The 23,779-nt window shown below is 39.2% G+C and overlaps 1 protein-coding gene across 1 annotated transcript in view; it reads left to right on the forward strand.

Annotated features, from left to right (window-relative positions):
* The window catches only part of LOC136875475 (sphingomyelin phosphodiesterase 4), a 189,021-nt gene that overhangs the window by 152,139 nt on the left and 13,103 nt on the right, over nt 1-23,779 (forward strand). Inside the window, exon 12 of the mRNA XM_067149018.2 lies at nt 11,575-11,748. Coding sequence (XP_067005119.2) covers nt 11,575-11,748 — 174 coding nt within the window. The remainder of the gene's footprint in view (nt 1-11,574; nt 11,749-23,779) is intronic.

The following is a 23,779-nucleotide window of genomic DNA, read 5'->3' on the forward strand; positions in this document are numbered from 1 at the left end:
TCGAACGGTGTTTTGTGTTCTTTGCTAAATGACTATTCTGAAAGAGAATTGTACCGTGACAATGATTTATGTAGTGAGACTTCAAATGAACCTAGTGATGAAAATATCAGTCGTGATAAAGACGACAGTGGTATTCTCTATATTATTTTACCGGCAACATGTGGTGATGACAGGACTTCACCCTGCCGTAAATTCCCCCAAATTTGTAGATTTTGTTCCTATCCTTGATAAACTACAATTTACTGGGCAAGCAGGTTTAAAAATATATATTCTTGACAATTTTATGCAACTTTCTTTGAATTAATTTTTTTGAATAACTTTTATCATATTTAAGAAAATTAATATTTTGCCTATGTATTTCTTGTTTATGTGCATGAGTTTTTAGAACACTGTGAGGAAAGTAAGGTAGTCTGACTAAGACAGTGAAAGAGTTAATGCCAGGATTGATTTGCCATAAAAAGACCACATGCCAAAAATCAGCTGTGAGTTCTATGCGGCCTCAAAATAAAGCACCAAATAACTCGTACAAACCGCTGGGAATTTTATTGTAGCTGAAAATGAACATAAACGCCACCTGTTGCACACCATTGGAATCATGAAGATATTCTCTTTGCAGTAGCGCTGCTCTAAGTATTTATCCTCTTTTGCATTGCTTAGTTAGAGACAAAAGAATGGCGCTAGCCTCTGTTGTGCTGTAGCGAGAACTCCGTTATAACGACAGCTTTTTCCTGTCCTTTGAAAATTTCTGTATTAAACTGTGTATTATCCTTCGGTTACAGCGAGAACCCTGTCACTGATGCATCCGTTATTATGAGCGATTGAACATGCTTAATTTTTTTACCATTATCAGTATTTGTGCACTCCAGTGATTATATATTGAATGTGATCGATCATCTTCGGTGTAGATTTTTCGCTATATCCACTAGTGAGCTCTGTCATCAACATTCAAATTCGAAGTCGATACCAGAGTCGACTAGTAATACTCGTCGATTGGTGTTCTATAAGCACAATTCTAAATGAAAGAGAACCTGTTTTTGTAATAAATGCATAAATAATGTGGCCAGTAGCAGTAGTTAATTCGTTACAAATAAAGGCTGAAGTAAACGACCGCTTAATTATAAAACTATGTACTGATATTAAGCAAGTATGTGATACACCTCAAAATATAGCGCAGAGTGGATGACTGATTTCGGAGGTTAGATTATTCAGTAAAACCTCGTTGAGCATTTCTGCAGGGGACAAGGAAAGATAATGTGTTAAGCGAGAATACATCGAATACATGAATAAATACTATTCAGCACAAATATGTAAACACTTTATAGGTTTTTTCCCATCATACGTGCATTATATATGCAGGGTACAGTGAAAGTTACAGGCTATCTACCGCTTCTACAGATGCGATGAGAGTATTAAAAGGTGTGAAGGAGACGAGAGAACAAAATATGAAAACCTTATCCACTGGGGCTTATTAAATAAAAACAGTGTATTAAAAGGTGTGTAAAACACCTAACAACAAATATAAAAACAGTTGCAGTGGGGTCCCATAAAAGTAACAGCGCAATATTGCAGATCACACTCTTTCTAAAACTGTTTTTTAACGTCCCACCAACAGAAGTGGGTCTTATGGTGACGATGGGATAGGAACGGCCTAGGAATGGGAAGAAAGCAGCCGTGGCCTTAATTAAGGTACAGCTCCAGCATTTGCCTGGTGTGAAAATTGGAAACCACAGAAAACCATCTTCAGAGCTGCCGACAGTGGGGTTCGAACCCACTATCTCCTAGATGCAAGCTCACAGCTGCGCGCCCCTAACTGCACGGCCAAATCGCCCGGTCTTTCTAAAACAAATGTCAGCCGAAGCTTTATACAATAGAACCCCTTTTTAGCATTTTTACAGGGATCTGATTTTTTTTAAACCTTAAATTTGGGTTTACCTTAAATCAAGGTTTCAGTAGAAACACCTTTTCCAGAAATCTTTACCTGTATTAACATAAACTGTACACACATTATTTACACAGAAACAGCAATAAGATAAGGAAATGTAGATATGTACCCTATGACTGTAGTTACAACTTTGTACTGTTTGTGCTGAAGATTACTCTTGTGTTAAACTGCCCCTTCTACCGGGCGAGTTGGCCGTGCAGTTAGGGGCGTGCGGCTGTGAGCTTGCATTCGGGAGATGGTGCGTTCGAATCCCACTGTCGCAGCCCTGAAGATGGTTTTCTGTGGTTTCCCATTTTCACACCGAGCAAATGCTGGGGCGGTACCTTAATTAAGGCCACGGCCGCTTCCTTCCAACTCTTACGCCTTTCCTATCCCATCGTCACCATAAGACCTATCTGTGTCGTTCCTACATAAAGCCAATAGTGAAAAAAAAAAACTGCCCCTACTATCTAAGCCTCCGTAGCATAACAGCTAGTGTTATTAGCTGCTATTCCCGGGGTTCAGGTTTGATTCCCGGTACTGCCAGAAATATAAAAAAACTGGCAGGAGGGCTGGTATGTGGTTGAAATGCTACATGCAGCTCACCTCCATTGGGAGTGTGCCTGAAAAGAGCTGCACCACCTCGGGATGAGGACACGAGTTTACTTTATCTAAACAATAGGCCTGTATTGCACCATAACTAGCTTTGGCACAGTTTGTTCCTTGAAAATAAATTTAATTAAATAAATAATTAATGCATGTATGCTTAGGTACAGCCTAACGAATTGTTCCTTTACACTATCATCAGATTAACAGACATATGCTAGTTGCAGAACCCAACTGAATTATTGCAAGGCAGATACACAACGAAATGTGGTTGCTAGATGATACATACATCTTCATTGTACACTGTTATGCCTTTTAACATTCAGTCTGCAAGCCTCTGCGAATTAAGTAAGTGCTTCCATAATCCTCTATTTGTAACCAGCTCTGTAGCTTCTTTTAGTTGCACATCTCTTAAAACTTGGTCTCTCTCTACGTCTCTTAGTTGGTTAAGAAATTGTTTTCAAAGTTATTTAGGAATACGTTTACTATTATTCCTGATAATGGTGAGTCCATGATTAACCCTTCCTTTTGACAGTACATTTTTGTTGGTGAATGTAAAATTGCTTTGGTGCAAGGTTGTTCTTGTAAGATTATACATGATTTTTCATTAAAAGTCGAGAAAGATACCAAACTCGCACAAAAACACATTAAAATCTGTATAAAACAGCAATCAGTTTGTTTTAAAAAAAATTGTGGTTGTTTTCCAAATAGCAGCCTACTTATTAGCACGGTATTTTCTAATTTCAATAGTTTGAAACGGATATTCTGTTCCATTCTTAAAAATTGTAATAGCATCGCTCCAGAGGCTTGTGGCAAATGTTTCCATTTTCTTACTTCAAATGGCATCACCTAATCTAGGTTTATTGCGCATGTATTATGAAAACATATTTCAAGCTTCCTGTAGAGTAATGATAACCTTTTCACTATAAATTTACATGGGAACAGCCTTTCTGAAATTTAACCAGATGCTAAAGTACATAACCTAACCCCTGAAATTAGTTATGCACATCACTGTCTCTTGAGAAGGAGAATTATCACATTATTATTTTATTTCAGTACATAGTATTAAAATTAAGCAGTTTACTTCAGCCCTTATTTCTAAGGAGTTACCGTGCTCGATAGCTGCAGTCGCTTAAGTGCGACCAGTATCCGGTATTCGGGAGATAGTGGGTTCGAGCCCCACTGTCGGCAGCCCTGAAGATTTTTTCCGTGGTTTCCCATTTTCACACCAGGCTGTACCTTAAATAAGGCCATGGCTGCTTCCTTCCCACTTCTAGCCCTTTCCTGTCCCATCGTCGCCATAAGACCTATCTGTGTCGGTGCAGCGTAAAGCAACTTGCAAAAAAAAAAAAAGTATTTCTAAGGAGTTAACAATTGCTGTCAATGCACGTATTGCGAAAACATGTTCTCCCAATGTTTGTTTACAACAGTTGGTGTTGTAGGGAGAGCTCGCTCAAGATCGATTCGGAGTCGGTCTTGGCTCGCTCGTGCGAAGATCACATTCAATGTAAATGCTGGAGAATAGAGTAGAGTATATGAATATTGATAACAGAAAACTTAACATGCCAGAATTTGCCTGTAATAACGGATGAATCAGCAAAAGGGTTCTCATTGCACAGGTTAATATAGGAATTTCCGAGGGGCATAATAATATTTTCATTAAAATGGAGTTCGCTTCTACTGTACTACAGCAGCCCGGTCGGACGTGTATCTGAGTCTGACATCTCACTTTAGCGCCAAGTGCCCATGCTGTAAATTCCTCTTCTGCCTTGAAACATTCTTATCAAGCTTATGATGTCATTATGTCCCATAATCATAACGAATAGAAATATGTATTTGCGAATTTTTACATTTCCTTACGTTAAATGCGGGTTTTGCCCTAATGTTCTACCGTTAATTGCACGTTTACGTTAAATCGAGGCCACGCAAAATCAAAGTTATACTGTATTTCGGACTAGTATGTTAAACCTTGTTTTCTGGTCACACTCTTCGACCATGAATTATTTAGATGTTAAACTCGGCCATATGCGAGAGAAATGACTTTGACCGTCATCTTGAATACGTCAACACTTCGATCGACTAGAGTAGGAACTTGAAGGTGCGAGTTTCAACAAACGTGCCACCATTCAAAGATGCAGATGCCTGTCTACTTCCTGGACTTGTCTTCATTAGTAAGCAATTTCACGACTTTTTCAGTATCTATAACAGGGCTACTACAAGACAGATATGCAGCACGATAGTCAACTTCACACGATTATGTTCTTAATCCTTACATAGTCTTATCACGCGATAAATATTTGCTACCCTTCACTGTGTCACTCAACACAGAATACATTTCTAACTTCTGAATGGAATAGGAAATGCAAGCACAAACAGGTTTGCTGGGTTATTCAGCAATATCAGTGAAAACTGGAGAGCAAAATTGAACTCTTCTGAGGCTAATGGCTTGCTTCCCAAAGCTATAATTTACTCTCTAAAGTTCCGGAATTCAAAGCCATTTCCTGTTTTCCCAAGAGCTCTAATCTGTGTTGGAAATCCCCTTTTGTTTCACAAGAGATGACAAAGAACAATTTCAGGGCTGGGAAACATAATCGTACTGAGCAGTAATTATGAAAATTTGTGACGTGATAAATGAGATATTTTTAAATAGATTTAATATGATTTGAATCGGGGCTACGAGGTTTCACTGTATTTTCTCACATCTGGTTACATTTTGGAAAAACTATTTCCGAGTAATTTATAGGTTAAGTTAGGTTAGGTGACTCTGTTTGAATAAGAAAACTGACATGTTTGCCACAGATGGCTCTCCCGAAAATCTATATATATAAAATATTGCTCAGAATTTGAAAAGAAAGGTATTTCTGTATCGATCATGTCCACAGTAACAAGGAAATGCACTTTTTACTTTTCCGTAATGTCTGTCTGTCTGTCTGTCTGTCTGCCTGTCTGTCTGTCTGTCTGTCTGTCTGTCTGTCTGTCTGTCTGTCTGTCTGTCTGTCTGTCTGTCTGTCTGTCTGTCTGTCTGTCTGTCTGTCTGTCTGTCTGTCTGTCTGTACACATATCACTAGAAAACGGCTATAGAGAATTTAATGAAAATCGGTATGCATAGTCGGAGAATAAGTTGCTACAATCTAAGCTATAAATAATTTTATTAACGCTGATAGAAATGGTAGTTTAGGGGAAGGCCTAAAATTTAATGTTCAAATATTTATGTTATAAGTGGTCTTATCTTAATAAAAATTGGTATGCGAAGTCGGGAAATAAGTCGCTACAATCTAGGCTATAAATAATTGTATTCACGCTGAGTGAGATGGTAGTTTAGGATAAGGCCTTAAATTTAATTCTTAAATATTTACTTTATTAGTGGTCCTATCTCATTGAAAACTGGTATACAAAGTCGGAAAATGTGTCACTAAAATTTAGGCTATAAATTACTTTATTTACGCTGAATGAAATGGTAGTTTAGGGGAAGGCCTAAAATTTCTTCTGAAATATTTATATTATTAGTGGTTGTATCGATAAATAACACATAAACAATGTTATATAGAATTAAATTTCCGACCATTTATATCTTATACATTTTTACCGTACCGGCTATGACAACACAGATATTCATGAATTTGTATTTTTGTTGCCAAGTCCATATCAGCGCCGAGCCACGAGAAAATGGGTTAACAGAATTTAATGAAAATCGGTATATATAGTCGGGGAATAAGAAACTACAGTGTAAGATATAAACAATTTTACTCACCCTGGATGAAATTGTAGTTCAGGGGAAAGTGCCTACAATTTAATTGTTAAATACCTATGTATTTGGTCCTGTCAAAAAGTACTACATAACAAAAGTTACAGAGAATACAATTTCCGATCCTTTATGTTTTATTCAGTTTTACCGTACTGACTATGATGATATTTCAGAGTCGGAAGAAAACTAAATATGAAGGCCTACAATATCGAAAGCGCATAACATTGATCATCAATAACATTACATTGACCATTGTTTGTTGTGATGTTATTTGTCTCTTTTGCTGTCTCTCATCTCCGATAGATGGGATTACTGCTGCGTACCGAGTATAATAGCCTGACTGAATATTGGTGGGAAATAGCCGGGGAGTTAGAAAACATTCTTCTTTAGCATGCCATTCCTCTAGTTCATACATTTTCTGGTACAGCTGGTACGTAACACACTTCTTCTCCTTCACAGTATTCCAGTTATTCGATCCCTACTCTGATGCTCTGTTTTGTGCAAACTTAAGGCAGAAGCTGACTTAGTAGTCTTATGGTCTGGTCTAGAATAACAATATAGGCCTATTCCAAATTATAGCACCACAATTCACTAAATAACTCAAAATTCAACCCTGAAAAGAGCCGTTTCTTAAGAAAAGCTTCTTCCTCTTCACTTTTATTAAATTATACATTAATTTTATTCCAAATTATCAGTGAAGAGAGGGTTTCTCCTCTGGCTTGGAGGGAAAATTTGCCTCCAAGTCAGATAGATTTTTCCGCCGCCAGTGTAATGAACTGATATTTTCCAACTCATCGGGTACTCCTAGGAAACAGATTAGTAAAAGGGCATACTTTTTGACCTGGGAGTCTCCAGTATTCAACCCTCTCCCCGCCAAAAAAAGACGAAGAGTGTTCACGAATCACAGCTGTCTGCGGCTTGGTCATTTCAGCTCTGGAACTTTGGACTGTTAGATCGGCAGTGTAGTCCTGTTCGTTAAAAGAGAGAAAATGTGTGTGTTTCATTTGATCGATTATTTCATATGAAAGCATTGCTTTCAATCGCACCATTCCTACTGATGTCATTGTATGTTCATTTCAGTTCAGAAAACCACTAATACAGTCTTTCTGAGGATGTAAAAAGGCAGATGGAGAGTGAGTGTCCACCATTATAATGAAAACTCACCAACCTGATTGTGACTGATGGTATGCATGCGGGTCTATCATTACAGTGAAAATTCCCTAACTCAGTCGTCATATGAGAAAATATGTTTGGTGATTTCCCCGTCGCGTTTCTATGTTAACGTTAAGAGCTATGCAATTTAATACAATTTTGCTCACAACGTGTACACTAGAATTCCGTATACAACGTAGAATTCCCTAGCGAAGCACGGGTACATCAGCTAGTGGTATTATAAATTTACTCATTCGGGACAAAAATTTCAGTTTCCCTATTGGAATCAGCCACTATATCACTTGTTTTCGTAACAATTGTTGTGAGGTTGCAAACATAGCCTGTATCTTCCTATATGCTGTGGACTAAAAATGGTACTTTGACCAGATATGGAATTTACTGTTTCTTGTTTATTTCTTATTATGCATTTTATGTACTCTCCCTTTCCTCTAAATAATAAATACAGTGGAAACTAGACTCTCCGTTTTTGGCGGGATCACGGAAAAAGAAAGCACAACACGCAAAAACTGAAATTCCTGGGACGTGTGAACCATCAGCAATTTGGCTAAATGTCACAAAAATAAAAAATGTATAATTATAATCTCACAACACTCCTACACCAAACCAAACTACAGTCCCAATGGGCCTTCGCCTACCAAGCAACTACTGCTCAGTCCAAAGGCCTGCAGATTACGAGGTGACGCATGGTCAATGTGACTAATCTTCTCGGCCATAATTCCTGTCTTTCTAGACCAGAGTCGCCGTTTCACAATTAGATAGCTCCTCAATTAAAGGTAATTGTAGGCTGAATGGACCTGAAACCAGTCCTCATATCCAGGAAAAAATGCCTGACCTGGCCAGAAATAGAACTGTACCCTCCGGGTGACAGGCAGGCAAGTTAGACCACAGGGCCGCCTTAAAACATTAATTTCCGATACACGAGTTAAAAATCTTGAAATTTTACATTCAGTTTTATCGGGGAAACTTCAGTTTCCCATGAAAACTTCTTTCAGTTCAGCAACTTTGATTAGCCAAAGTCTTCAAAAAGTCTAATAATGCCAAGCCAAACAACAGTCATCCACAAGTAATTCTCTAATCTAATAATAAAATAAAGCACTTTAGATACAAAAACATCCATCGGGGTGGCAAAATCCCTTTTTTTTAATCTTCCATTGTAATTTGGTCACTGGTATGCTGTTCATAGTCAGTTTCTGAATGTCTTGTACATTGACTTTTAAAGGTTATGTTGAGCTCGAGAATATGGTTTTGAATATAAGTATAGATACTTAAAAGTTCTTGAATGAATTATATTTGATTCTGCCCGCCACTAATCACAGTCGAATTGGGAAGAGAAAAAATAATCATCAAAAATTTGGAAATTATGGTTATTTGTGATCTTGAGCTCAGCTGGAAAACGCACTTGCTGTACAAGTTAGTACGAGTGGGAAATGCTACAAACCTTTCAAATGTAATGTGCGCAAATAAAACAACTGTGGTTTTTATAATATTTTAACACAAAAACATAAAATTCCCAGTCTTATATTAGGATCAAAACAGTAGTAGGCAATCCCAAAACCTCCCATGTATGTAAGGTGCAACATCTGTTCTGGTCTCGGATGACATAATCATATACAATAATATTAAAATACTAAATTTGTGTTAAGAACGATCACTTTCGATTCCTGCCTGAAAACCCAGTGACTATACAGTGCCCCAAGGGAAGTGCCGAAAACTTGTTCGGCGATACGATGGGGAAAAGAAACATCTAACCCTTGATATAATTTAGACGTTTTACAAGTACAAACATTTGACAAGACTTGTTTCTCCTTCTAGAGCTGTCAAAATGTGCTCTGTTTCCTTCCAGTTCTTGTGTTCACTCTCTGCTTTATGATTTCAGAGGATTCTCTGAACAATACCACCCGAATGTAATGCTAAGATGGTCCCTTCTGCAAGTTCACCGCCGATCGCTTTTTCAGTACCTTAACTATCGCAATGACAGGACGTTAACACCAAGATCTGTAAGTATGCCATAGCTGTCCTTTCGTGATCTTGATCAAGGATATAGCATTGATGGGACTGAAATTTCTGGACAGTTGGTCTGGAAAATTGTTTCTTCAAGAAACGGATAATGCGGGAATTTTACAGCGTGATTTAATTAGGATGCCCGCGGGACCATGTAATTTGAACGAATAATCCGAGAAAACGTACTTTCCTGGAACGTATAATCAAGGTTCTATTGTACTCTTTAACTTAGTTGAGGAGGTTATACGGTTCACGGTTTATTGATAGCATAGTGAAAATACAATGAAATCAAAATATCCGTAAAATTTGGTGTCAAAATCGGGGATATGGAAGTACCTGGATGAAACAGTTATGTAGACGTACAATAAACGAGGAGCCTCACACTGTTTGTTTCATATATCGAGACAAGAATGTGAGTGAAGGATTGAAAGTCATGCCATGCCATCTGTGAACACACTTTCATTGGATGAGTACCTTCTCCAACTTTTTAATTTTTACTTCAAAATTTGACATACTGATAATTTTCATTGTTTAATGAAAAGTTGTGGAGCTGATGTGGTTTTCGGATTTATAGAGCACAGAAGGAGTGAACTGCAACAAACTGGCTCACATGTTTTTTGAGACTATATCACTGGTTCATAACTTGCAGTCGGCTGTATGTATTTGAGGTACGATTTGTGAACAAGCAGCCAATCAAGTCTGTTTGTTAATTTAACTCTTCAATTTTAAAGTCTTCTTTTCATTTATTGCAAATCTGATTTGGATTTTCTGTTTATTATATAGTGTACTGGAAAGTTTGATCACAATCAGGCTCGCAAGTTGTTTACCATTTTAAGATGTATTTCAACACACAGAGAATACAAATGGGGCTGGACTAGAAATTTGAGTCTTAAGTTTTTGACATGCACATGTTTTTTTTTAAGGCATTATATGGAATATTCAGAATATTTTAAGCAGGAGAGATCTTTTTATATAATTTTAAAGATTTTATTTACAGTTGACAATTAAGGTTTTTAAAGTTGTAGCCCATTAATGGGAATGATACGAGAAGACGAATTATAATATCTATTGTATTTGTATATTTGGTATTCTATTGGTAGTATGTAATTAGTATGTAATTTGATCAAGTCCTTACAATATTTGGTGAACTTTTTGTCGCTGATGAAGAGAATGTAATGGTGTTCTCAAAATATGTATGATAAATTCATTGATATGTATTAAATAGTTTTATATCAGTATTGACAAGGTGGACACATAACATCTCCTGTTTTATCAGTGTTGTAATCTTGCCATTGATGCTTTCACGGCCCGTACTTATAGACACAATACTGTATAGCCTTTTGGGCTTATGCTGTGTCAAGAAAATAAGGTGAAATTCATTACGTTTCACAGAGAACTGTGCTCTGCGTCCTCAGAAGAAATCCCGACTGTCCACGAGAAAGGCTTTTCAAGCAATGGCTCTTTAAAACTTAGACGCCACAATAGGAGTGGAAATAGTACGTTCATTCACCACCAGATGGCTCCCAGGACGTGGCACAACGCTGGCGTTCGAAGTAGAAGCTGACCGAACCATCAGAAACAGTCTAAACGGTTCACATAACCTGCGCACGCAACATATGACATTGACAGGTGTAAGACATAGACACAAGCCTGGAATGAAACATCCAGCAACGAGGAACGTCCTGTCCTTTCACTGTTGTTATATCGTCTTGTTGTTTTCCAAAATTGTACAGTCGAGATTTCTTTTGACGACGCAGAGCACAGTTCTCTACGAAACGTAAAGACTTTCACCTTATTTTCTTGACATGACATAAGCCCAAAAGCCTATGCAGTATCAGTGTTATAATTATTAGATAAAAGTCAATATGGATCAGAATAGACCATAATGGTCAAAATAATAAATACTGACTGTCTTTCTAATTAGGGTGACATACTCAGTTATGTGAAAGATAAATAAGTGTAATACCTAGATCAATATATATTTCATAACTTTATCTAATGAAATTGGTTTGATCAGATGTTTAATTAATGCATGGTTGGTATTCTGTAGCATATGACTTTTCTAAGTATTTGCCCAAGTGGAGTTTATATAAAGTATTCATTTATGTCATGTTATTGTATGTATCAGCCTCCAACTGTCACGAAGGTGTCTCCAGTGCGATGGCATGTGGAATTACCTAAGACCTCTCGAAGACCCACTCCTAGCTACCAGGGAAATCCCGATCTCATGCCCATCATGAGCAATGAATGTGCCTTCCTTGTGAGAATGCTTCATAAAATTGCCACAAAAATTAACAATAAGGTAAGTAGATCACCTGTCCATTTCGAACTAGTGATCCCATGTTTTTCAAATAATGGTCATTGAAATATTTTATTTGGATGCACTCTCCACCATTTCATGAAATAGTTTGTTTAATGAAATTACCAAAATGTCACTCATCTGGTGAACTATGCTCCAGTAACCAAATAAAAGCAACAAGCAACCAAGCAGTTTTCCACAACTTATAATGTACACAAAAAAAAAGCTTATGGTATTTTACATAAGTTCCTCGCAGGCACACTTTCCTCAGAAAGAATTTAACCTACAGATATAATATTTGTTGTGAGTATCGCAGGGTTTGAAGTCACATGGGAAATTAATTCTCTCTTGATAATAATGAAAATTAAGTCAGATAAAATATTAAATGTGCTGAACATACAATACCATGTGTTTATTATTTTTTGGTGTGTGTGGGTGTGCAGGTGTGTGTGCGTGCATGTAGCCCTGAAGATGGTTTTCCATGGTTCCCCGAAGATGGTTTTTCATGGTTCCCCATTTTCACACCAGGGAAATGCTAGGGCTGTACCTTACTTGAGGCCACAGCCACTATCTTCCAAATCCTAGCCCCTTCCCATCCTTGCATTGCCAAAAACCTGTGATGTGTTAGTGCAGAGCTAAACCACTAGCAAAAATTCACCACCCTACTTTTCACCCCGTTTACCATCGTGCCATTGTCTGCTGTCCATTTGACAACATTGTCGAGATTGCCACCTCCACAAAGGGTAAAGTTACAATTAATAGGTTTAATGAAGAGAAAATGTTTGCTACCGTAATACATTCACCAAAAGTACTCTACACTAGGCATGTCAACATGTACGAAACTAGATTTGCATGCACATAAATCACAGAAAATAAACAAACAGTTTAACCAACATGACTTTTAAGAAGGGTAACCGGGAAGCGGCTGGGAACCATATCCAGGCGGTGGAAGGTATTGGTAACACTGAAGAAGCGAAGTCAATGTAATCCTAAACTTTACTTAACAAGTTAGATTCGATTTCATATATAAAGCAATAACCAAGATACAATTAAAATAATGACGGCATAATTTCAACAACCATTACAATTTACATGAGGGTAGCATTTAGTAATTAAATTTATTTTACACCGGAACATCACACATGACGTTCCACTGTCGTGGCGTTACCTTTAAAAACCCAAAACAGTTCGAAATAAATAAAGGAATGTAACGTTACACTAAAGTGAAGAGATACATCTAAGGAGGAAAAATAATTTACGTATAATCATGGAGCAGAGCATCTTCAGTGGGTAGCCCCCTCAAAAACACTTCTGAGAAAGGGTACCCGACCTAAAGATGAATATTCCATGATGAAGCGGAATGAATGAGATAGTAATACCAATATAAATGGTCCGTTATTGGACATTATAAATTTTCCAGCTAACTCATTCTTGGTTGCCAGCGTTTCGCCCTCGTGTGCTAGGGTGGGCTCATCAGTTGGTACCTAGCACACCTACCAATACGCTGGCTAGTGCATACTGTGGAGGCCACTGCGTAGGCTAACTGGAGCCACCGGCAGTGCCAATGCACCAAGAGACTTTGTCTCATTATCAAAAATTGATGCCTGCTTGGCCATCAGATGACATAGATATTGATTCCCATAGGGAATCTGAATGAGCAAATTTATAATACCAATATAAATGGTCCGTTATTGGACATTATAAATTTTCCAGCTAACTCATTCTTGGTTGCCAGCGTTTCGCCCTCGTGTGCTAGGGTGGGCTCATCAGTTGGTACCTAGCACACCTACCAATACGCTAGCTAGTGCATACTGTGGAGGCCACTGCGTAGGCTAACTGGAGCCACCGGCAGTGCCAATGCACCAAGAGACTTTGTCTCATTATCAAAAATTGATGCCTGCTTGGCCATCAGATGACATAGATATTGATTCCCATAGGGAATCTGAAATATTTGTCCTGAATGAGCAAATTTATAATACCAATATAAATGGTCCGTTATTGGACATTATAAATTTTCCAGCTAACTCATTCTTGGTTGCCAGCGTTTCGCCCTCGTGTGCTAGGGTGGGCTCATCAGTTGGTACCTAGCACACCTACCAATACGCTGGCTAGTGCATACTGTGGAGGCCACTGCGTAGGCTAACTGGAGCCACCGGCAGTGCCAATGCACCAAGAGACTTTGTCTCATTATCAAAAATTGATGCCTGCTTGGCCATCAGATGACATAGATATTGATTCCCATAGGGAATCTGAATGAGCAAATTTATAATACCAATATAAATGGTCCGTTATTGGACATTATAAATTTTCCAGCTAACTCATTCTTGGTTGCCAGCGTTTCGCCCTCGTGTGCTAGGGTGGGCTCATCAGTTGGTACCTAGCACACCTACCAATACGCTGGCTAGTGCATACTGTGGAGGCCACTGCGTAGGCTAACTGGAGCCACCGGCAGTGCCAATGCACCAAGAGACTTTGTCTCATTATCAAAAATTGATGCCTGCTTGGCCATCAGATGACATAGATATTGATTCCCATAGGGAATCTGAAATATTTGTCCTGAATGAGCAAATTTATAATACCAATATAAATGGTCCGTTATTGGACATTATAAATTTTCCAGCTAACTCATTCTTGGTTGCCAGCGTTTCGCCCTCGTGTGCTAGGGTGGGCTCATCAGTTGGTACCTAGCACACCTACCAATACGCTGGCTAGTGCATACTGTGGAGGCCACTGCGTAGGCTAACTGGAGCCACCGGCAGTGCCAATGCACCAAGAGACTTTGTCTCATTATCAAAAATTGATGCCTGCTTGGCCATCAGATGACATAGATATTGATTCCCATAGGGAATCTGAAATATTTGTCCTGAATGAGCAAATTTATAATACCAATATAAAATGGTATTATAAATTTGCTCATTCAGGACAAATATTTCAGATTCCCTATGGGAATCAATATCTATGTCATCTGATGGCCAAGCAGGCATCAATTTTTGATAATGAGACAAAGTCTCTTGGTGCATTGGCACTGCCGGTGGCTCCAGTTAGCCTACGCAGTGGCCTCCACAGTATGCACTAGCCAGCGTATTGGTAGGTGTGCTAGGTACCAACTGATGAGCCCACCCTAGCACACGAGGGCGAAACGCTGGCAACCAAGAATGAGTTAGCTGGAAAATTTATAATGTCCAATAACGGACCATTTATATTGGTATTATAAATTTGCTCATTCAGGACAAATATTTCAGATTCCCTATGGGAATCAATATCTATGTCATCTGATGGCCAAGCAGGCATCAATTTTTGATAATGAGACAAAGTCTCTTGGTGCATTGGCACTGCCGGTGGCTCCAGTTAGCCTACGCAGTGGCCTCCACAGTATGCACTAGCCAGCGTATTGGTAGGTGTGCTAGGTACCAACTGATGAGCCCACCCTAGCACACGAGGGCGAAACGCTGGCAACCAAGAATGAGTTAGCTGGAAAATTTATAATGTCCAATAACGGACCATTTATATTGGTATTATAAATTTGCTCATTCAGGACAAATATTTCAGATTCCCTATGGGAATCAATATCTATGTCATGAATGAGATAGTCCCGAGAAAAATATTACTGATAAGGATTACTTCGAAAGGCGTATAACAATTAATTTACAAAACAACAAACGGGAACTATCTCTTGACAAAGTGAGGCGACTTACCGAAACGGCTAAGTCATAATTATAACATTTGGAAGCAGAAGGAAACACGGGTACGCTCCGGCAAGATAAATAAAATGAAACACTCCATCTGAAACTGAATACCAGAAAAGTTAAAAAATAATAATCAGTGCTTACCGGATGGCGGGGCCAAGAAGACCCGTACCTTGGAAGGTGACCGTTCCCTTCAGTGGTCAAACAGAAAAGACGCCCTCGCAGAGCAAGGCTCCAGCGACAACGCTTCTCCCCGGAAATTATGAAATATTACCACGGCCAATGAGCGTACGATGATTTCCTTCACCTACCAATCACATTTCCTTTTATTTTCTCCAATAGGAGCACAGAAAAAATAGTGCTGACAAAGAACATTTAGGAAGCCCTTAGAAATTACAAAATTTGTGCAACTTTACGAAACCGGAAATCTCCCACACCGATGTGGCGCGTGTGGTACAGGATGCACCAGAATTACCATGACGATCAAATAATTTTAAAATCATATCGACTTCAAACAAATTAAACAATTCCAAAATTCACATACTGAGGAAAACCAAAACAAACAATTGAATAAATCCTTTACATACATAATTTATCGCCGTCTTCCGAGTCCAAATAATCAAATCCCAATAATCACAACATACTCCCCCCCTTTAATTTGGAGCACCGCTCCAAAAATAAAAATTTTGATCACAACTTTAGCAGTTCAGTTACAGCATAGTTTAGAAAATAACAAAACACCTTAAAAATAAAATGCTGAAAAACAAAGGAAAAGTGTCACTGAAAACAAAGGACATATAAGGATGTTCGTTGAAACAGAAACCACGTAAAATATACACTAAAGAGATTTTTTAAAAATTTTCTTTTTTGTTGTTATGTTCATAAAACACCACACTGAAATTATTTTCTTTAAAAAAAATGAAACGTTCACTGAAAAAAAATTTAACACAAAATAAGAGACATCTTTTGAATTGAGTTCTTGGTTTTTCTGTTTTATTTACACTGTAGCACCACGAGTTCTTGCTGTTGATGTGACTGACAACGCGGCCATTGTCTTCAGCCTCCACATTACAGTTCAAACTGGGTGATTGCGCACAGCCCAGCAGGACTGGCGTCATTGTCATATCAGGTTACAGCGCTGTAATTTGACATGTCCAAGTATAGGTGATATCATGTGCCACTAATGGCCACGCCAGTGTATGTCTGGAAACTATTCAGGATCAAGACATGGGATGATGCGTCACCACCATGCAGACGGTTCCCTCTTGGACTAGGGACGTCAAGTTGTCAGGCAGGAACAGTAATTGTCATCTGTACCTCAGATCACTGGAATGCAGTGCAGAACGGCAGGGCCCAAGACATAACGTACCTTTCCACTAGGCACGATAGCAGAAATGGGGATGGTATCCCCCTCCGGCCACTGCAACAGAAATTTACCCGCAGCAGACAGGGAATATAAAGTTAAAGCCACCCTGGTGGACCAAAGCTTGGAGGCACCTAACCGGTGTCTCCTCGACCTTCATTTGGGAGGTTCCCCCACAGGTTTGGGACTATCTTAGCCCCCCCATTCAGGCAAGCACTATGGATACTTTAAGATGAAATTTAGGAAATAGATTGAAGAAACTCAAACTCTACCGGAGTTTACCCTGATTTCACAATTTGACAACAATCCCTAGTTACGAAGATCTTAATTCTACCCCACAATACATACTAAATTATATCTAATATGATCATAAATGACCTTTCCATTACAACTAAAGAGACTTAACTAAATAATAAACAATAATACCCAAAAAATTGCGCGCACTAATTAATTAAAAATTTGCTTACAACTAATTCCTTATCACTACCCCAAAACAAAATAGTTTCTAAAGTATTATCTCATAACTAGGGAATTTTTATCTGAGATAAATGCACACGGCTGATCCTCTTTCTTTCAGGATCACTGACTAACAATGACACAGGGGTTAAAAATTTCAAAATTGTGCAGGGGCCTCGAAATCTGGGGGATAACTTGCTAATTACATGGTCCGCAGCACTACTAATGGGATGAGTCTTTACATAGACCTGGTCACCCACAGACAGATTGTGCGGTCTTCGCCCGTGATTATAGTTACGTTGAACTTTAGCGTAATAAACCTTCAAATTTTTACGCGCACGATGCCAAGCAGCACGGATCGTTTCTGGATTAGCGACATCAGGCAGGAGATCGTTAATGGACCACAGATTAGAAAGTGGAGAATTAGGGGTGAACGCTAGCATCAATGAAGCAGGAGTTTGCTTGTGACTTTCATGAACAGCAGTATTGAAAGCAAATGATAGCCAATTAAGTGAAGAATCCCACTTTGAGTGGTCAGAAGAATGGTATGCAATAAGAGCAGATCTTAGGTTCCGATTAACTCTTTCAGCATAATTAGGCCTGGGATAATAAGGTGTGGTAGTCACATGAGAGATAGATAGGTCAAAACAGAAATTACGGAATAGCACAGATGTAAAAGCTCTAGCATTATCACTCACCAAAAATTGACAGGGTCCAAATGAAGCAAAGATCTGTTTTAAGCAAGAAATAGTAGTACTAGCATTAGCCATGCGAGTAGGAAACAGCCATGTAAAACGCGAGAACGCATCAACACACACAAGTATGAAACGATGGCCGGTCCGTGAACGCGGGAATGGTCCAATGTAGTCGATAAATAGTCTCTCCATTGGGCGAGAAGCTTGCTCAGATGACAACAGACCAAGGCGGGTATTAGGAGCGGGTTTACTGATGTTACAGGTTTTGCAAGATTTAACCATAGTGCGAATTTCACCATCCATGGATTTCCAAATGAAATGCTTACGAATTTTCTCCCTGGTTTTAAATACACCAAGGTGTCCGCCAACAGGGGATTCATGGAAATATTTGAAAAGAGCAGGGACTAGATTAGAAGGTACAACAATTTTGGGGTCTCTGCGCCCACAAGCAGGACAACACAGAACACCATTTTTGAGGGCATACGGTTTGACATGTTCACCAGATTTAATCCTGTCAATAATACCCTTCAATTCAGGATCGTCTTCCTGATGTTTAGAAATATCTTTGAAAAGGACAGGGGAATTGGTCAAAACCACATTAACAAAGGCCGAAACTTGTTCAGGAGAGGGATCAGCGGATTCTAATTGAGGATCAGAACTGCCAAGGTAGAACATCCTACTAAGAGTGTCGGCAATGACATTTTGAGTTCCACGAATGTGACGAGCTTCAAATTGAAAAGCTGAGATGCGTACTGCCCAACGCGCAAGACGACCAGTTCTTCTTGGCTTGGCCAGTACCCAACTCAATGCCTGATTGTCTGTTTCAAGATCAAAAGGTAGATGTTCAAGATACATTCTAAATTTCTCCAAGGAGAAAACAACAGCTAAGGCTTCTAACTCATATATAGAATAGTTGCGTTCAGCAGGATTTAGACTACGTGAAGCATAAGAGATAGGACGACGTCCATCTTCAAATTCCTGAAGGAGAACACCAGATATACCTCTAGATGAGGCGTCGGTTTGGAGAATGAAACGTTTAGAAAAATCTGGCATCGCCAGCACAGGAGCATTACATAAAGCAGATTTCAGATCATAGAAAGCTTCAAGTTGGGCATCACCCCACTCAAATTTAGCATCTTTTCTCCTCAAGGCATTTAATGGGGCTGCTCTTTCAGCGAAATTAGGGATAAATTTATGGAAGAAATTGACCATACCAACGAACCTAGCGACAGCTTTGACATCTTTAGGAGTAGGAAAATTTTGGATAGCTGCAGTACGAGATTGGTCAACCGAAACGCCTTTCTCGGACACGATATGGCCCAGGAAGGACATCTGAGGCTGTGCGAAAGTCACTTTGCTAGCCTTAAGGGTTAGTCCTGCTTTACGGAGCCTTTCAAGGACTTCATTAATATGAGCAAGGTGTTCTTCAAAAGTTTCACTAAAATTACCAAATCATCAAGATAATTATAAACGAATTTGAATTTAATGTCTGACAACACGTTATCCAGCAGCCGAGTCAAAACAGCAGCTCCCGTTGCCAGTCCGAACGGCACGCGCTCAAATTCATAGAGGTTCCAGTCAGTAGCAAAAGCTGTAAGATGCTTGGATTCCTCAGCAAGAGGTATCTGATAGTACGCCTGATTCAGATCAAAAGTGGTAAAAATTTTGGCATTAGCAAACCAAGAGAAACAAGAGTGCAAGTCAGGAAGTGGAACAGATTGAAGCACAACTCGCTTATTCAACATTCGATAGTCTATTACAGGCCGAAAACCACCCTGTGGTTTAGGGACTAGGAATATGGGAGAAGAATACGCAGATTTAGAAGGACGTATTACACCATCAGCAAGCATTTGGTCGATGATAGCCTTAAGGGCTTTCATCTTAGGAGGCGACAACCGGTACGGAGGAGAACGAACAGGTACATTGTCAGTTACTTCAATTTTATATTCCAAAACGTTGGTAACACCTAACTTGTCTGTGAACACATCAGGAAATTTATCACAAAGATTCCTAAGCTGATTGGCCTGGTCATCAGGCAAATGATTAAAGTCGAAAGCTTTTGGTTCACTTGTGTCCTCAGACACAGCACTGACATGATAAGGAAGGATAGGAGAACGGTTACACAATTTAAAGATCCTCATGGAAAACTTAAACTGGAATTCATTATATTGAAGATCCAAAACCATACCAGTTTTGGCAATAAAATTTGCACCGAGAATGAAAGGACAAGATAAATCTTTCACCACTAGCACGGGCATTTTCCATGTGAAATTACATATTCTAATTTTGAGATTCAGACTTCCAATCAAATTCAAGGAATTAGAATTAGCCGTATGGCAGGTTAAAGACACAGGTGTTAAAGCAGGGAACTTACAAACAGATTTCGCAGAGTTATACAAATTTTCACTCATCAAGGTGAGGCTACTTCCAGAATCAACTAAAGCACAAACTGGTTCATTGTTCACTTCTAGGCAAATGTAAGGTAATTTACATGGAGGAATAGCAGAAATACCACAAGATTTTGGAAAATTGACACTAGGGTCAGACTGAAGCTTATAATCGACTACAGGGTCGGGTAAATCATCAACTAATTGACAGCGATAACAGACGAAACATGAAGGTACACTATAAGTTTTGGCACCAGGATCGGCGGCTAGTCATCTGGGATTACTATTACCAGAACGCCCAGAACCGGAAGAATTGCGAGGACACTGTCTTGAAAAGTGTCTTTGACCCACAATATCTGCAAGAACTAGTGGAGGGAGAAACTCTATTCTCATTCGGATTTGAATTGCCTAAGGGCTCAATCTTAGGACAATTCCTTTGGAAATTTTGAAGATGACCACCCATGACAGGTTTTGAATTGCCTAAGGGCCCAATCTTAGGACAATTCCGCTGGAAGTGATCCGTAGAACCACAACTATAACATGCATGCTTGGAAGAAATAGAAACGGTACTAGTGACCTGAGAAGACATGCTCACAGGAGGAGGAGCTAAGGCGACTCGTAACTGGTCGGCATACCTAATGCCTTCAGCAGAAACAGTAATAGCTTCCAACTGAGCGAACGTAGCGGGTCGAGGTGACAGAGCAAGATACGACCGGTAATTTGGTGCAAGACCCTCAATAATGCTAGCAACCATTTGAGACTCAGAATAGTTTAGCATGAAGATCCGAGCATTGAACTTAATGTCCTGGATGTATTCCGACAAAGTTTCATTCAAATACTGTACTCTAAAATAATGCTTCTGAACCAAAGAAGACAAAGCACGGGAAGGAATAAAAAACTCAAGCACATGTGCATGAAATTGGTCAACTGTCCACTTTTCTGAAATGGCTCTTATGACATGCTCAGAAAGAGCTCCAGATACATGTGGATATAAGACTTGGAAGAAATTGTCACGACTTAAGGAATACACTACACTCTGATCTTTAAATTCAACCAAAAACGTAGAAACACTATGACTTCGTCAATCGAATTAGCGGTAAACTTAGATACACCCTTAAATATAGCAGTTAATGGGTGAGGCAAGTTTGAAAAAATTTGAGAAGCAGCAGGAGTAGGTACCTGAACAGCACTGGATTGGTTACAAGAAGGCATCACAGTAGTAAAGAAATCTTGATTTGAACGCTCCTGGGATAGGGTAGGAGTACTAAAAGTGAGGTTAGGACTGAGGTTAGATTGCATAGAAACCGGCACAGATATTCGCATTTGCGACACATTTTCACACATCTGTGACACCCCTGAAGAATTTACTACAGGTGACACTTGGACATGGGGATATCTTTGTACGATAGGAAGAGAAACAACTTGGGTCGCAACCGGAGGATGAGATAAAGACACAGTAGAATTAACAGTTCCCATAGGAACAGTTGACATAGTAACTTGCGTACAAGAAGCACCACTATCATTATTCACAGGCAGAGAAGCACTGGTAAATGCAGCAGGAGAAGACTGCACGGGAATATCATTACAAGTGACCACTGCACTAACTTGTGAAGCAGTAGATACAGATACAGTGTCACTGTCAAACGTTTCAGATTGGACGGGTACATTAACTATTGAACTTGAGCTAGGCAAAGAATTACCTTCCAGCAATCCAACAATTTTATCAAAAATATCACAAAACTGCAATAACAACGATTCGCACTCGCATCGCTCATCTTCAGATAAATTATGCGCCAACAGATCGCGAATCTTGTCCACGTAATGCTGCACTTGGCCTTTCGCACGTGTTAACTGTGCATCAGACGGTTTAGAAGAACAAAATGACATAATAATGGCTTTATATTCTACAATTTTATCTCTGACAATCGACAAAGATGCGCACACTTCATCTGTTGATAACCCTGGGACGAAAACAGGTTCATTTAGCGATTGTTTCAACAAGCTCGTGTCATCCTTAGCCTTTCCTGTCGAATTCAACTTACGAATACGAAGTTCGTAAGCTAATTCCTCCTTCCTCAAATGGAACGGACCTGGGATAGCACGAGACATGTTGATAAAAAAGGAAACACTACGAGATAATACTTGAATTAAATTTTAGGTTATAATCACCGAATTATCAACTTTGCTTCTTCAGCAACCCAAAGCTCTGCTAACATACTGCCACCTCCACAAAGGGTAAAGTTACAATTAATAGGTTTAATGAAGAGAAAATGTTTGCTACCGTAATACATTCACCAAAAGTACTCTACACTAGGCATGTCAACATGTACGAAACTAGATTTGCAAGCACATAAATCACAGAAAATAAACAAACAGTTTAACCAACATGACTTTTAAGAAGGATAACCGGGAAGCGGCTGGGAACCATATCCAGGCGGTGGAAGGTATTGGTAACACTGAAGAAGCGAAGTCAATGTAATCCTAAACTTTACTTAACAAGTTAGATTCGATTTCATATATAAAGCAATAACCAAGATACAATTAAAATAATGACGGCATAATTTCAACAACCATTACAATTTACATGAGGGTAGCATTTAGTAATTAAATTTATTTTACACCGGAACATCACACATGACGTTCCACTGTCGTGGCGTTACCTTTAAAAACCCAAAACAGTTCGAAATAAATAAAGGAATGTAACGTTATACTAAAGTGAAGAGATACATCTAAGGAGGAAAAATAATTTACGTATAATCATGGAGCAGAGCATCTTCAGTGGGTAGCCCCCTCAAAAACACTTCTGAGAAAGGGTACCCGACCTAAAGATGAATATTCCATGATGAAGCGGAATGAATGAGATAGTCCCGAGAAAAATATTACTGATAAGGATTACTTCGAAAGGCGTATAACAATTAATTTACAAAACAACAAACGGGAACTATCTCTTGACAAAGTGAGGCGACTTACCGAAACGGCTAAGTCATAATTATAACATTTGGAAGCAGAAGGAAACACGGGTACGCTCCGGCAAGATAAATAAAATGAAACACTCCATCTGAAACTGAATACCAGAAAAGTTAAAAAATAATAATCAGTGCTTACCGGATGGCGGGGCCAAGAAGACCCGTACCTTGGAAGGTGACCGTTCCCTTCAGTGGTCAAACAGAAAAGACGCCCTCGCAGAGCAAGGCTCCAGCGACAACGCTTCTCCCCGGAAATTATGAAATATTACCACGGCCAATGAGCGTACGATGATTTCCTTCACCTACCAATCACATTTCCTTTTATTTTCTCCAATAGGAGCACAGAAAAAATAGTGCTGACAAAGAACATTTAGGAAGCCCTTAGAAATTACGAAATTTGTGCAACTTTACGAAACCGGAAATCTCCCACACCGATGTGGCGCGTGTGGTACAGGATGCACCAGAATTACCATGACGATCA

Source organism: Anabrus simplex, chromosome 6 (genome assembly GCF_040414725.1).
Source record: "Anabrus simplex isolate iqAnaSimp1 chromosome 6, ASM4041472v1, whole genome shotgun sequence".
Classification (NCBI taxonomy): Eukaryota; Metazoa; Arthropoda; class Insecta; order Orthoptera; family Tettigoniidae; genus Anabrus; species Anabrus simplex.